This window comes from Denticeps clupeoides, chromosome 4 (genome assembly GCF_900700375.1).
Source record: "Denticeps clupeoides chromosome 4, fDenClu1.1, whole genome shotgun sequence".
In the NCBI taxonomy this organism is placed as follows: Eukaryota; Metazoa; Chordata; class Actinopteri; order Clupeiformes; family Denticipitidae; genus Denticeps; species Denticeps clupeoides.
In genome coordinates this window covers 34,048,970-34,063,581 of record NC_041710.1, presented here as the reverse complement: position 1 = coordinate 34,063,581, position 14,612 = coordinate 34,048,970, and the positions used below count along the sequence as shown (strand labels likewise).

General features: G+C 43.5%; 2 protein-coding genes across 7 annotated transcripts in view; one reads left to right on the top strand and one right to left on the bottom strand.

The window, feature by feature from the left end:
* clcn1b (chloride channel, voltage-sensitive 1b) overlaps window positions 1-14,612 on the bottom strand; it is a 69,652-nt gene that overhangs the window by 2,736 nt on the left and 52,304 nt on the right. The gene's annotated exons all lie outside the window — the stretch shown is intronic.
* fam131bb (family with sequence similarity 131 member Bb) overlaps window positions 1-14,612 on the top strand; it is a 37,301-nt gene that overhangs the window by 21,008 nt on the left and 1,681 nt on the right. For all 6 annotated transcript variants that reach the window (XM_028975184.1, XM_028975185.1, XM_028975183.1 and 3 more), the window contains 3 exons: window positions 6,071-6,211; window positions 7,200-7,531; window positions 14,150-14,407. In XM_028975184.1, coding sequence (XP_028831017.1) covers window positions 6,071-6,211; window positions 7,200-7,531; window positions 14,150-14,407 — 731 coding nt within the window. The remainder of the gene's footprint in view (window positions 1-6,070; window positions 6,212-7,199; window positions 7,532-14,149; window positions 14,408-14,612) is intronic.

The window sequence follows — 14,612 nt, the reverse complement described above, 5'->3', positions numbered from 1 at the left end:
AAATTAAACCCCAGTTTCGTGACGTCATGCGATTGTGTCCTTCTACGTCGTCATCTCGTCACCTCTTCGTCTTGTTCACCTGCCTCGTCATGCCTAAAGATTGTGACAGAAAGACCCAACCCGCAAAGAAGCTGCGACTCACCGGAAGGACGTCACCACCTTCCTTGTCCCTGGCCAGCCTTGGCTTCATTTTCCACAGGCTCCCTACCCCTGCCTCTTAGTCCGTGTCTGATGGTGTTGAAGGTGAGGAGCGGCCATTCAGCGGGGCGAGCCGGAGATTGACCGTGAGTGGTGGGCGCCTGCGGCTGACGGATGAGGTGCCGGTACCACACTGACCTGAAACCGTCTGCACAGCACTACTGCCACTCATCCATCATGAATACCAGACCAGTCATTCATTCATTTGCCATCCATCTAAGCCGTTCTTCTCTTCTCATCTGGTCTCTTCATTTCATCTAATCGTCCACTCGAATCATTTAGACTCAGTGTATGCACTTCCCTCCCTCCTTCGTGGACTGCTTTGCCTGGGGTCGTGCCTAGGAGGGGGAGGTACTGTCATGATCCAGTCAGGAAGGTGTTACTCTTATATAAGTGTATAAAGCTGCCCTGTTCATTTCTGTTCGCCATCGGGTCTTTGATGTGTTACATGTTAACCAACTTCTCGGATGTCTTCCCTGTCCTGTTCTGCACAAATTAAACCCTCGTCATGCCTAAAGGTTGTGACATGTTCCAACATATAATCTACCTCAGACTGCATTACCGTACGCTTAGTGGGATTTAGTCTGTACGGGTTCTGTCTGATTAGGGCATGTTCATCCACATCAGTGTCATACTTCAATACTATAGTACATGACGGAACATCACCAAACAATGCCTTAAAAATCCGAATTAACCTCATACAAGGTCAGCAGGACTGAATCCCACGGACTCCTGAACAGTTTCACAAATGGCAAATAGAAATAGTTGGAGACCCTCATCCCATTCTTTAGGCGAAGCTGGGCAATAAGTACGGAGCATGGACTTCAGAGTTTGGTCAAAATGCTCTAATGCTCCTTACGACTGAGGAAGGTTAGCACTTTGTCATGATTGGGTTTACTAGGCTTCTATAGTCACAAGTTGTTCTAGGTTGCAATAAAGATGGCTAGTACACGTTCGTCCTGTGTCAGAAGTGGTTGTATGTGTGAAGTAAAGTGATTGGGACCACCCAAACTGTTTGACTTCAGTCGTCCGACCTAGTGGCCACTGTGGTGGCAGCGTTTCAATCGCTACTGTGTGGCAACAAAGCTGGACAGGGAAGGCGGTGAAGTGCAGCTTAATACACTCCTTTACGTCATGGGTCGAGATGCGGATGCTATCTACGAGTCTTTTGTGTACGAAAGAGACGATACTGGCCAAAAGGAAAAGGGTTGGACTACGACAGGGTGATTGCAAATTTCGTGCCAAGAAAGGAATATCATACATAACCGAGCCTGTTTTCACAAGCACAAAAACCAGGTGAGTCTGTCGAAGCTTTTGTCCAAAGCCTGTATGAGCTGGTGCAGTACTGTGAACTAAAGAGGAACTAATTAAAGACAGAATCGTGATTGGCATATTAGATATGGAGACTTCCCAAAAGTTGTATATGGAGCTGGATCTCACGCTAGAAAAAGCTATTCAGATAGCGTGCCAGTGTGAACAGATCAAGCAACAGGATGCAAGCCTGCGAGCAGATTATACAGTGAATGCGGTGCAGTGAGGGAGACGCCATCTCCACACAGGCAAGAGCAGGGATGAGCGGAATGTCCAGCCAAAAATAAAAAGTGCAGAAAATACAGGAAATTAGGATATTTAGAAGCAGCATGTCAAACAAAAATGCTGAAGGAAGAGTATTTTACATCAAGCAACATGACTGATGGTGAGGACCTGTTCTTCCTGGGATCAGTGAATAAAAACACACCAAATATGATAATACAGCCTGATCTTGAAAAATAGTGGATTGTGGAGCTACCTGTAAATGGCAGTACAGTAGTATTCAAAATAGATACAGGAGCAGAGGTCACCGTTATGTCACAAGCTGCATTTCTGAAATTGACACAACGGCCATGTTTGGTTAAGGTCAGGCCTGAGTCACCAGTCCCTCCCTCACCAGTCCAGGGGATCAAGTGCAGTGTCTGGGCAAAAAAGCCACAAGTGAGTATAAAGGACAGCAGTAAAAGTACTGGGTTACAGTTATAAAAGGATCTTACCCTCCCAGCTTACTTGGAAGAAGCATTGCTAAAAAGATGGGCCTTGTTAAAAGAGTTAACGTTGTCGATGCTAATATGCTCCACGGAGTGTTTGGAGACAATGGTCTATTTAAATGCAATCCAGTAAAAAATTAGCTGAAGGAAGATGCTGTGCCTTATGTGGTAACAACATTAAGTCATATTCCATTTCCTCTTTTGCCAAAAGTAGAGGTGGAGTTGAAACACATGCTGAACTTGGGCATAATAGAAGAGGTCACCGAGCCTACGGATTGTTGTGCTCCAATGGTTCCTGTGGAGAAGAAAAACAGTATGCTGACCTGAAACATCTCAACAAGGTAGTGAAGTGAGAGAGATATATACTGCCCACATTAGAAGACATTGCTCCAAAACTAATTGGAGCAAAAGTGTTCTCTAACCTCGATGCTTTGTGCAGGTTCTGGCAGATTCCTTTGGAACCAAACAGCCAAAAGTTGACTACTTTTATAACTCCTGTAGGTCATTTCTGCATTTGCAGAATTCCTTTCGGAATCACTTCAGCCCCAGATATTTTCCAGAGGCTGATGTCCACACTGCTCAAGGATCAAGGAGTCGTTGTAGTGATGACAACATATTAGTTTATGGAGCAACGACAGAAGATCACGACAGACATCTCAATGCTGTTTTGAGAGACAGTGGCTTGAAGCTAAACAAAGCCAAGCGCCAGGCAGACCTTCAATACTTTGGTCATGTAATTATCTCAGAAGATCTGAAACCTGACCCAAACAAATTGAAGGCTCTCACTGAGATGCAAAGTCTATCTAATGTCAAGGAGCTATGTCAAACCCTGGGTTTTGTCAGTTCTCTGGGCAGGTTCTTGCCTGATCTTTCCATTATGTTACACCTACTCACTGACCTGCTTAAGAGAGGGAGCACTTGGATTTGGAGCAAGGAACAGGAAAATGCTTTTGCAAAGGTCAAATCTTCACTTGTGTCTGCACCAGCACTGGCATACTATGAGGCCAGCAGGAAACCATTCATTAGTGCGGATGCCAGAAGCTACAGCACTGGAGCTGCTTTACTACAAGAGCACCAAGGTGAGCTCAAGCCCGTATGCTTAAGCTGGATGGAGAGAAAGGATGGAAGTCCCCCCGGAACAATTATAGGCAAATGCACAGAGCCAAGGTTCTACTTAGTGGAGACGGAAGGAGGCGCAGTGCTGCGGCGGAATAGGCATCATCTGCGAGCTGAACCACTACAGCTGCAGTTTGAGGACCAACCAACACAGCTTCCTTGCAGTGCTTCTCAAATGGCTTCTACTACAAAAGACATGCCACAGGATAAGAGACAGCCAGTTGAACCAAATGAAGGTGCCTCACCAGGTGAAAACACCATCTAGGGTTGTGCAGGCGAGATCAAGAGGTAGAGAGGTCAGACTTCATCTCAGATATATAGACATTTAAGCTATGCTGCTTTCCACATGTGTTCAGGGAGTGTTGGACCACTTTTGGACTGTTCCAGAAACATACAATTCCGATAGATAGAAACAGCAACTATCGTGGGCAGAATAATCCCTATGTTGCTGCGGATTACGGGTAGTCTACCCCAAAATCCTAGTTTATTAAGAAGTTGTTGTTGGATGCTGTTAAATATTCATTTAAGAGATTGGTGTGTTTGGGAAAATGTAGATAAAGGTTGTAAAAAGTGCTGATGGGAAGGTTGACTTATCTTCAAACGTGTCATGATTGGTACTTGGTTCTTGGTACACATATGTTGCAATAAAGATGGCTAGTACATGTTTGTCATTGTGTCCGATTTAGCCTTTAATGACCATAAAGGAACTGCTTCTGGGTAATGTGTAACGTCATGCCCTAAACACAGTACCTGAGACCAAAACTTCCTTCAGCTTTCTATCAGCGCTGGCAATGAGAATGCCATAAAAGTCAACTACACCCAATAGCTGCTCCTTTGTTAACTCTGCTAACAACTCGTCAGAAGGGGACTCAACAAAACCCTTGAAGCCTGTAGCCATAGTTTCCACACTGTTCACAAGATTCCTTGGCATGGACATTAGACAAATGTTCGGAAAACTTCTTGACATCAACTTCCAAAGACCAATGTCACGATCCGGTCTGAAATGGGATCCGGACCGGAGTGTCATTGTTGTCATGTGAAATGTTCCCTAATCGTTTTCTGTCCGCTGCCAGGTCTTTAACGTTATGTTCCGTGTTCACCAGTGTCTACGTCTCGGATGTCTCCCCTGTCTTGTGCTTCACCAATTAAACCCCGGTTTCATGATGTCAGGTGAAAGCGTCCTTCATTCCACGTCTTCTCGTCACTCTTCGTCCTCCTCTCCGTTCACCCGTCACGTCATGCCCGCATGGACGTGACAAGCAAAGGGCACACGTTTTCTTCTCTGCTGCCTGACTGCTTGAGCTGCTCTGAGTGGTGGGGTCTTTTTGCATTGTCCCTGCACTGGAAGTGCTTTCTGGTTTACCAGTCTTGGTCATTCCTGATCAAAGATCAAATATCACGGTAAACATCATAGTTTATATATAGTTAATTACTCAAATAATTACTGAATAATAATTAATCAGATCTGAGCTCATGAAAAAGTGGACACTTCAGTGCAGGGGGAGGGTTGTAATATGTAATACTGTAGCACAAAATGCGCAGGCGGAAAAAGAACGGGACACGCACTTTCACCATAAAAAAATAATCGGATAAATCCCTAATGAATAAAAAATTTCATTTTCGTGACAGAATGTCACAGCCCATACAAGAAGTGCAGAAGAACTAAGAAGAAGAAGACTATGAAGAAGTGCACCGCCAGTCGCGATGAGTGTGGCCGCCAGCAAGGAGCGCTGGAGGACAGCTCATGGGGTCGGGGCGTTCCGCGGCATGACACGCCAGGATGAGGATACGACCCCCACGACCAGACAGAGCGATGCCATCTGTTTGTGTGGATTGCGCCACAATGTGCGACTGACCCCGTGGTGATCCCAGACACATGGAAGTGGGTTCACAGTAGGTGAGTGCTTGGAGAGACAGCCAGGAGGATGCGGTTAGCACCGAGGGAGACATGTGTACCCCACTGCGCACGTGCTGACCAGTGTGGACCTCAGCAGGATCCTCGCCAATGCCCAAGTGGACTGGGAGAACGCAGACCCCATAGACGTCAGCGAAGACGAGGCTGACTGGTGGGCGAATGGCCCATTGTGTGCGCCACCCACTGTGCATTTCCTGATGGGGCAGAAGTGCTGCGTCATTCCCCACCACTTCTGAATCTGTGAAGAGGTGAGCAGCGAGGAGGAAGATGGCTATGTGGGGTTAAGCTGGTGGAACAGGGCAACGGCGAGTCGCCAACCAGCAACTGCACTGCCAAGCCTGCGTCACTGGGAATTCATCCCTCCAGTTCCGGTCCTGGACTCCACACCCCTCTGCCCAGGCATTCCCCAGCAGGTCGATAGCGCATCACCAGTGGGGGGGAGGGTGTACTGTGATGCCATAGGGCCATGGGGCTGTCACAGCAGGTGCCCATGCATCATATTAAGGTGTCCCGATCTATTGCATCTGGCACCAATTGGGCTTAATGGATCGGGACTCCCATAAAACCTGAATGCAGTGACATTGAATCTGTTAATTATCTGTTAATTATGTATATTTTCATTTGCTGGCAATCACCACACGTCTGTGGGTCTGTTCTTGTTGTTCTTTTTTTTTTTTGGTGTTTCCCTGGTTTTGGCCCTCATGCAGTTTTGTGTCTATTAAATCCCATTTGCCCAGTATGGCCCGTCTCTGCACTTCCTTCCCCCGTCAGCCCGCGGACGTGACAATTTGTGACGGATATGTGCCCTTTAATCTTGCAGGTGTTCTGCAGCAGTTTGCCATCTCAGAAGCTACATTATTAGCATGGAGTTCCATGGATGGTGAAAGCACAAGTGCTGGTTCTAATCAGGGCAGTGTGGCCCACCTGAGTGAGACAAATCAAGAGAGCATCACCAGTCGAGGTATAAAAGTGATCGATCCCATCATGCATTTGAAACTTTAAAGTGGCTTTGCTGTGTTTCATGTTTTTTCAACTGTATAAACTCTATGGCAGACACTTAAACCAAATCTTCAACCATGCTGATGTATGTATTCTAAATTAACATATTACATTTACAATATTTATCAGACTTCCTTATCCAGAGCGATTTACAATCAGTACTTACAAGGACAGTCTCCCTGGAGACACTCGGAGTTAAGGGCCTTGCTCGGCCACAGGTAGTAGTAGCCTGGTCTTACCCACCATTTACTACCACCCAGTACTACCAAATCAGAACAAGATAGCTGTTATGGAAGAACAATTAATTCCTATCATCATCATCTTCTCTCATCTGCTAACAAACGACCAGCATGATAAGTGTGGAGACATCAGAGAGTATGGACACATCAGAAAGGGAGAGAGAGAGTAAGCTAGAGAAATAAAGAGACTCAGCATGCCACTCAGTAAACAAAGAATCTAATTTCTGGTTGCCCAGAGCTTTAGCAATCTGAGCATTAATTCTTAGTGGTGACCTGAGGGACCCAAGGTCAAGGGATTTCAACTAAACAAACAGAACCATTAATTAATTATTATTGTTATTCATTATTTCATTATCCTATAGCGCTCCAATACAAGGTTAAAACGTTAAACAAACCATGCATCCAAAAAAAGACATTCAATAAAATAATCTTTTCTTGCAAGGTAATTTAACAATGTCCACCTATTTTGAGATAATACACATCTCTGTGATATTTGACATTAAATGATCATGCTACAGTACTTTCTATTTTATGATTATACTAGATTCAAATTAATATAAAGACATTAATTAGGTTTATTAAAATTATTCTCTCACTTACTATTTGAGTGTTCTTATATATCTTATATCCTATAACTTTTTACTCTAATGTTATTCATTCTTTGTCCTCTCACCTGACCTGTATCTATCACCATCACCTCATCTATCTCAGATCAGATTCTACATCACTCATCTGCAGAGGTATGGCCCCACAACTATGTCTCCCAGGGTCTCTACTGCCTCTCATCCTCTGATGCCTGGGAACCAATCAGCAATGAACCATCCGGTGTCGGTTCCCCTGCTGCTGGATCCTATGTGATGGCTGGAGGAATGTCATGTGAGGGTGGTTATGACCAGAATGTGACCACTCAATTCTTGGCGCAGCAGCAGCAACAAATCACATTACAGCAGCAAAGTCATTTACAGTTACAGCAGCTACAGCAGTTACAGCAGATCCAGCATTACCACCAGCAACAGCTACTGCACTTCCAGCAACAGCAACAGGTACAAATGAATAGCTGGCATAACTAACACAGTATTGTGAGCATGAGTAGTTGCTGCATGACAGTTACTAATCTTGCTCCTGGAGACTCACTGATGGTCTTTCTTACTGGCCCACTAACGACTGTGCCAAGGTTGGAGTGAACACAAAAGAAAGGTTGAGAAATGTTTGTTGCTATTTGACACTATTAAACATATGGTTGGCCTCTCCAGAAAATCTCTACTAATACTAAAACCAACAGCTTTGCTAATATTGTATTAATGTGAAAGTAAAGTGTTTGTCATTGTGAAGCACAGCACAGCACATGGTGTGCACAACAAAATGTGTCCTTTGGTTTAAACCAATCACCCTTGGTGAGCAGTGGGCAGCCATTAAAGGCGCCCACTGTGGGGACAGTGTTTTGCTCAGTGGCACCTCAGTGGCACCTTGGCAGTTCAGGATTCAACCTGACAACAACAACAACATTTATTTCTTATATAGCCCAAAATCAAATACAGTATGTCTCAATGGGCTTTGACAAGCCCTACAGTTGACAACCCCCCACACTTGACCCTTCTTCACACAAGGAAAAACTCTAGGAGAGAGAAAAAAGAAAGGAAGAAACCTTGGGAAGGAGTGATACAGAGAGGGACCCCCTTCCAGGGTAGAAGGCCCGCAAATGGTGTCAGTGCAGGGTTTGTGATGATTTGTCCAATAAGAAAAGAAGTCCAGAGTGTAGTCCAGTGTCATGGTCTGTCCATTATGACGTTATTTGAAGATCCCTGAAGCTGTAGATGTTACAGTGGTGGTGGCTGTGGTGACCCTCTGTAAAGTAAAGTAAAGTGAATGTCACTTGTGATACCTCTGCATTTAACCCATCACCCTGAGTGAGCAGTGGGCAGCCATGACAGGCGCCCGGGGAGAAGTGTGTGGGGACGGTGCTTTGCTTAGTTGCACCTCAGTGGCACCTTGACGGATCGGGATTCGAACTGGCAACCTTCTGATTACGGGGCCGCTTCCTTAACCGGTAGGCCACCACTGCCCCTCTGGTTCGTCTCATGCTGAGTCATCGATGTTTAGCAGTTGTCAGAAACTAGGATTTATCTGCTGGTCTCTTCACTGGAGTCTGCCATTAGTCTGTGCACTTGATTCAGTGTCTCAGAGAAAAACAGAAGGCGAGGCAGATGGTGGCATTGTACGACTGATACTGAAATATGTGGTAATAGTAGTATATTGGTGCTACAGTGGCCCGGTACCCTAACTAGGACAGCCTAACTAGGGTGAATTTAACACTCTGTGTCTAACAGGGTGACTGTGTGATAAAGTGGACTTTATAATTGACACTGCGTCAAAGTGAAGTGAAATGAGTGTCTGGGCCTTTAACAGAAGGCCCGAGAAAACAGATCTGTTTTCAGTTTGGATTTAAACACTGAGACTGTCACGGACACTGACTGGCAAGCCGTTACACAACTCTATATGAGAGCTCTATATGAGAAGGATCTGCTCCCAGCTGTGACCTGCTGTACTTTGGGTACCAGTAGTGACCCTGCACCCGCTGATCGAAGGGGGCGTGGCATGTCATAAAGAACTAAAAGTTCACTCAGCTACTGCGGGGCGAGACCAATTAGAGCTTTATAAGTCAAAAGTAGGATTTTGTAGTCAATCCTAAATTTGATGGGTGATGTGGTAAAATTTCCTAGTTCTAGTTAGAACTCTGCAGCATTCTGTACTAGCTTGAGTTTACTCATGCACCTTCTAGAGCATCCAGACAGTAATGCGTTGCAGTAATCTAACCTTGATTTAATAAATGCATGGACCAACTTTTCTGCATCGTGCATTGAAATGATATTTCTTATTTTTGCAATATTTCTAAGGTGAAAGAATGCTATCCTAGTTACATTATCTACATGCGAATTGAATAAGAGACCTGCATCAATGAAGACACCTAGATCCTTTACTTATAGAAATAGAAAGGCTATCCAGAGTTATGATGTAGTCAGCCAGTTTATATCTGGCTTCTTGAAACCCAAGTACAAGAGCTTCTGTCTTATCAGGGTTTAACAGAAGAAATTTGGTAAGCATCCACTGTCTAATGTCCTTCAATTCTCTATTCTGTTCAGCTGCTGCCTCTGAGCTGGCATTGCTGACAGATACAGCTGTGTGTCATCAGCGTAGCAATGAAAGCTACAACCATGTTTGCGGATGACGTTACCTAAAGGTAACATCTATAGGGAAAATAGTAATGGACCTAGGACAGAACCTTGTGGAACACCAAACTCTACTTTACTATGTGAAGACGTATCACCATTGGTGTCTACAAACTGATACCAGTCAGTCAGATATGATCTGAACCATTCAAGGGCTGTTCCCTTAATCCCAACAACATTCTCTAACCTGGGAAGGAGAATAGCGTGATCAATAGTGTCAAACGCTGCACTCAGATCAAGCAGGACAAGCAGTGAGATGAGTCCCTAATCATAGGCCAACAGCAGGTCATTAACCACTTTAACCAGCGCTGTCCCAGTGCTATGATGAGGTCTAAATCCCGATTGATATACTTCATAGATATTGTTACTGTCTAGGTATGCGCTCAGCTGCTGTGCTACGATTTTTAAAAAGATTTTTGATATAAATGGAAGTTTGGATACCGGTCTATAATTTGAAATCTGACTGCGTTCAAGATCAGGCTTTTTAATCAGGGGTCTAATGACTGTTACCTTGAATGAACTTGGTATGTGGCTGGTGCTAAGCGACACACTGATAATTTTTAGAATAGGATTTATAATATCGGGTGCAACTAGTTTAAGGAACTTTGTAGGAAGCGGATCCAAAGCGCAAGTACATTGATTTGACGACGAGATTAGTTTAATTAGTTCATGCTCTTTAATAAGGTTGAAGCGTTCCAATCGGGGGTCAGCTATTTGAGCTTCTGGTAATAATCGTTTCTGTCTTATTCCTGGTTATCTTGGCTATAGTGTTAAACATGAATCTGGGAATATTTTAGTTTTTGTCTATTAACAAGGAGCGATACGTTGATTGAGCTGCGCTAAGAGACTTCTTATAGTTGAGGAGGCTCTCCTTCCACGCTCATCGGAATACGGTTAATTTACTTCAACTCCATTTACGCTCTAATTTCCGGGCAGTTTTCTTAAGTGAGCGAATGTGATCATTATACCAAGGACTTAAGTTTTTATCTCTTACTATCTTCCTTTTGAGGGAAGCGATATTATCTAATGTAGTACGCAGTGTTAATTCTAGACACTTGGTCGAGTTCAGCGGGGTCTGGCGGTGATATCAGAGTTGATAAATCTGGTAAGGTATTGATAAACCTCTACACTGTACTTGATGTAATTGTCCATTTGTCTCTATAACGAGTTGAGTTTATTGCGTCTGAGGCATATTTTAAAAGCTATGAAGAAATGATCTGAGACACAGTGTCAATATTGTAAACACTGGGTGGTGGCTCTATGCAAATGGCAAACGCTCGGTTTAGCCCGTCTGTCTGCCGCCTGGTCTTGTTTTTTGAATCTAAGATTATGAGCCAAATAGTTTAGACAACTGAGTGGCGCCCACCCAGTTGGGGTGGATGCCATCTCACCCAAAAAGACCAGGCTTCACCCGAAATGTTGGGCAGTAATTAATTTTTTGGACACCACTCCGACAACCAGCGATTTATATCGAGGAGCCTGCAACAGGTCTCGTCGCTACGCCGAAACTGCGGTAATGGGTCAGAGCAGATTACTTTATCCGACATCGTTTTAGCCAGTTCAAGTATCTCTATAAAATTATCTTTAGTTATTTCCGACTGGCGTAGCCGGACGTCGTTAGCGCCGACGTGAATCGCTATACTGGAGTACCTGCGGTTATTTTTTGCCAGCGATTTTAAATTTGCGTGGATGTCGGGCGCTCTGGCTCCAGGAAAACACAGGGTTTTATTCGCTGGTGCCGGTATCCTCACGTTTCTAAATAATGAGTCGCCAATGACTAGTGTCGGTGGTTTGTAGGACCCAGCGGATGCCTCGCTGAGGGCTGGAGAAGCGGTTCTGAACGCGAACCGGTGAGTGGTGGACAGGTAGTGGGAGAGCTTGGCGGGCAACCACGGAAGCTCGCTTGCGTGATTTACGCCGAGGCGTCACCCAACTGCCCTGCTGTCCGGAGGGCGCTACTGGTACCGGCGCCGGGGTAGACACACTCACCGGTTGACTGGGCTGGTGCGCGTCCGCGACTAGAAAAGAGTAAATTAAAACTTCTGTTTCCCTAATTAAATATACATTTCGGATTCGCTCTTCTACCTCGGTTATTTTCTCTGTCAGTTCAGCTATTCTCCTACACTTTCCAGATGAAATCCGCACTGCTGACGGAGTTCGTCAAGCTGTACATTTCACACACTGCACAGGGGATTCGTGAGGGAGCCATAACTTACGTTTTTGGTGAATTTAGGTGATTCTTAATTCCGATGTGATTCAGGAAGTTCTAGGAAGTAATACCAGCTCGCGCCAAACACACCAAACGGAACAACCTTCTGATTACCGGTCCATTTGCTTTGCCACTTGGCCAACCACTGCCATTTTTTCGTAAACATGCTCCTTTCAGTTGTATTACAATGCCTGCCTATTAAAGCATGACAGGCTTGCAGGTGGTATAAAAATATTGTTTTCTTTGTTGCTTGCTGTCTCTGTAGTCCTCAGTATTACCAGCAGGCTGTAATATGTTGAAGTTAAAGTTTGCTGTATTGTCATTTCAGATATAAACGTGTTAGACACTACATATTGAAACAAAATAAGGTTTCTCCGGATCCTGGTGCTACATGTAACATTTGATCAGCTAAACAAAGTTACATACTGACATAAAGTGCACGTATTCGACAGAGACAAACTTGGCTACATAATATCTTATATACATTTACAGCTTTTATCCAGAGCAACTTACAACCCTGGAGACACTCAGGGTTAAGTGCTTTTTTCAAGGACACAATGGTAGTAAGTGGGGTTTGACCCTGTGAACTTTGTGGTTTTTTGTTTGATAGGTGAGTGTCTAATCCACTTGGCTACTACCACCCTAAAAAAAATAGCAGTTGAGTTTATCGTTAGTTAAGTATCAGGTTTAGTAAGTAAAACTGATCTTCTTGATTTTCAACCATCCACCAAAACCCAGATTGGTCTCTCAAATTACATTCTAGATTTTTTACTGTGGTGTAGATTATTCCTTAATCTTCTCTCTCTCCCTTTTCATAAATGCTTAGTCCTACTCAAGGTTGTGGCTGCCAGAGGTCATCACTGGACTCTAACTTTAATAAAGCATTTTCTACATAAAGAAATTTACAAATGATACTTTAACCTGGAATTCATTAGTACAGATAGAATTGCATTTCATTTTTTCTCAAAATACATAATGTGTGTGGTTGATTCCCTTCTAATTAATGCCTAAACCCAAAATTAAGAAATGGCTAAGGCAAACATAAGGCAAAATATTTTCTGTGTGGTATAACTATTTCTATGCTACACAATTTTCAAATGACTATGTTTACTATTTTACTGGATATACAGTAAGTAGGATTTTAAAAATATTGTTTTAAAGATTGCATTATTTGCAACCAATTGTACCGTGATGAGATCATGCACCATGAGATCTCATGATATCATAATGTGTTTCATAAGGCCAGCAGTAGTAAGACTTCTGAAATTACCATACCACCACCAATTTTAAGTTATTTGGGTGCCAGTTATTTGGCTACCCAGTAGAAATAATAAATATTTTTTTGTCAAGAATTTCATGAGCTTCTGAGAAGAATTCATGTCCAACATCACTTTAGCTGGCAGTAGACTCAAATCAGAATAATGTTAGCAACAACACAAGGACAGAACCATAACAATTAGCAGGCGAATAGCAAGACTGCCGCCAATTGTTTATACAAGATACAAGATAAGCAATTGAGAAAACAAATAACCAACGTTATATGATGTTGTTATGGCTGCACATTCCACGACCAAGTCTCTTTCTCTTCCCATAGCCTGAGCTGCTCTCCAGCTCAGGCTATGTCTGCATGTGTCTTACAAGAGGAAGACACCAGCAATTCTCGTTCGATTTCTATAGATTTTGAGTTTACAAAACTAAGAGCCCTGATATGGCCTAACTTGTCAGAAAAAAAACTGAAAACTCGCACACACACATGGAACGCTCACACAGATACAGGTGGAATGGACGCACACACACATGTGAAACACTCACACAGATACAGGTGAAAAGGATGCACACACACATATGAAACGCTCACACAAATACAGGTGAAATGGACGCACACACCCATATGAAACGCTCACACAGATACAGGTGAAATGGACGCACACACACATATGAAACGCTCACACAAATACAGGTGAAATGGATGCACACACACATATGAAACGCTCACACAGATACAGGTGAAAAGGACTCTTATGTAACAAACAAAAACAAATCCTGCACAATGATGATAATAGTGACTCTCATAACCAATCAATAGCATCAATAAATCACTTAAGCTTAATTTTTCTTATCAGCACACAAGTACACATTTCTGGCATCTCTGAATATGATCCTTATTTTTAATATGAACATGAACTTTATTTTTAAAAAATCTAAAAATTTATTTCTTCTTTCAGTCACTGGAACAAAGACTACACAGTGCAAATCAGTCCCTACAAGCAACTCCAAACAGCACCATCCACAGTCTGCCACCAACCACTCATCCACCGCTGGTGGACCTCTGGGGGCCAGGTCATGTGGAGGATTATCCTGCAGAGGTTGGCGGCTATGTGGGTATGCCAGTAGCAGAAGGGGGTCTTGGTATACCTCCTGCAGAAGATTTGGGTACAGAACACTCACCATTGCTTGAATCACAGGAGGAGGAAGAGGTGAAGGTTGGTACAAAGTTTGTAGTCTGAGACATACATTTCTAGTTAATCTTACACATCTTTTTCACTTTAACAAAGGACAAATAACATTGTTAGAGCTGTAAAAATAAATAAAAAATGTTATTGCAATAAAATAGATTAATCCCCAAAATATATATATATATTAATCCAGTTTTGTTTTTCCTGTGTGGGGTCTGACCTATGACAGGGA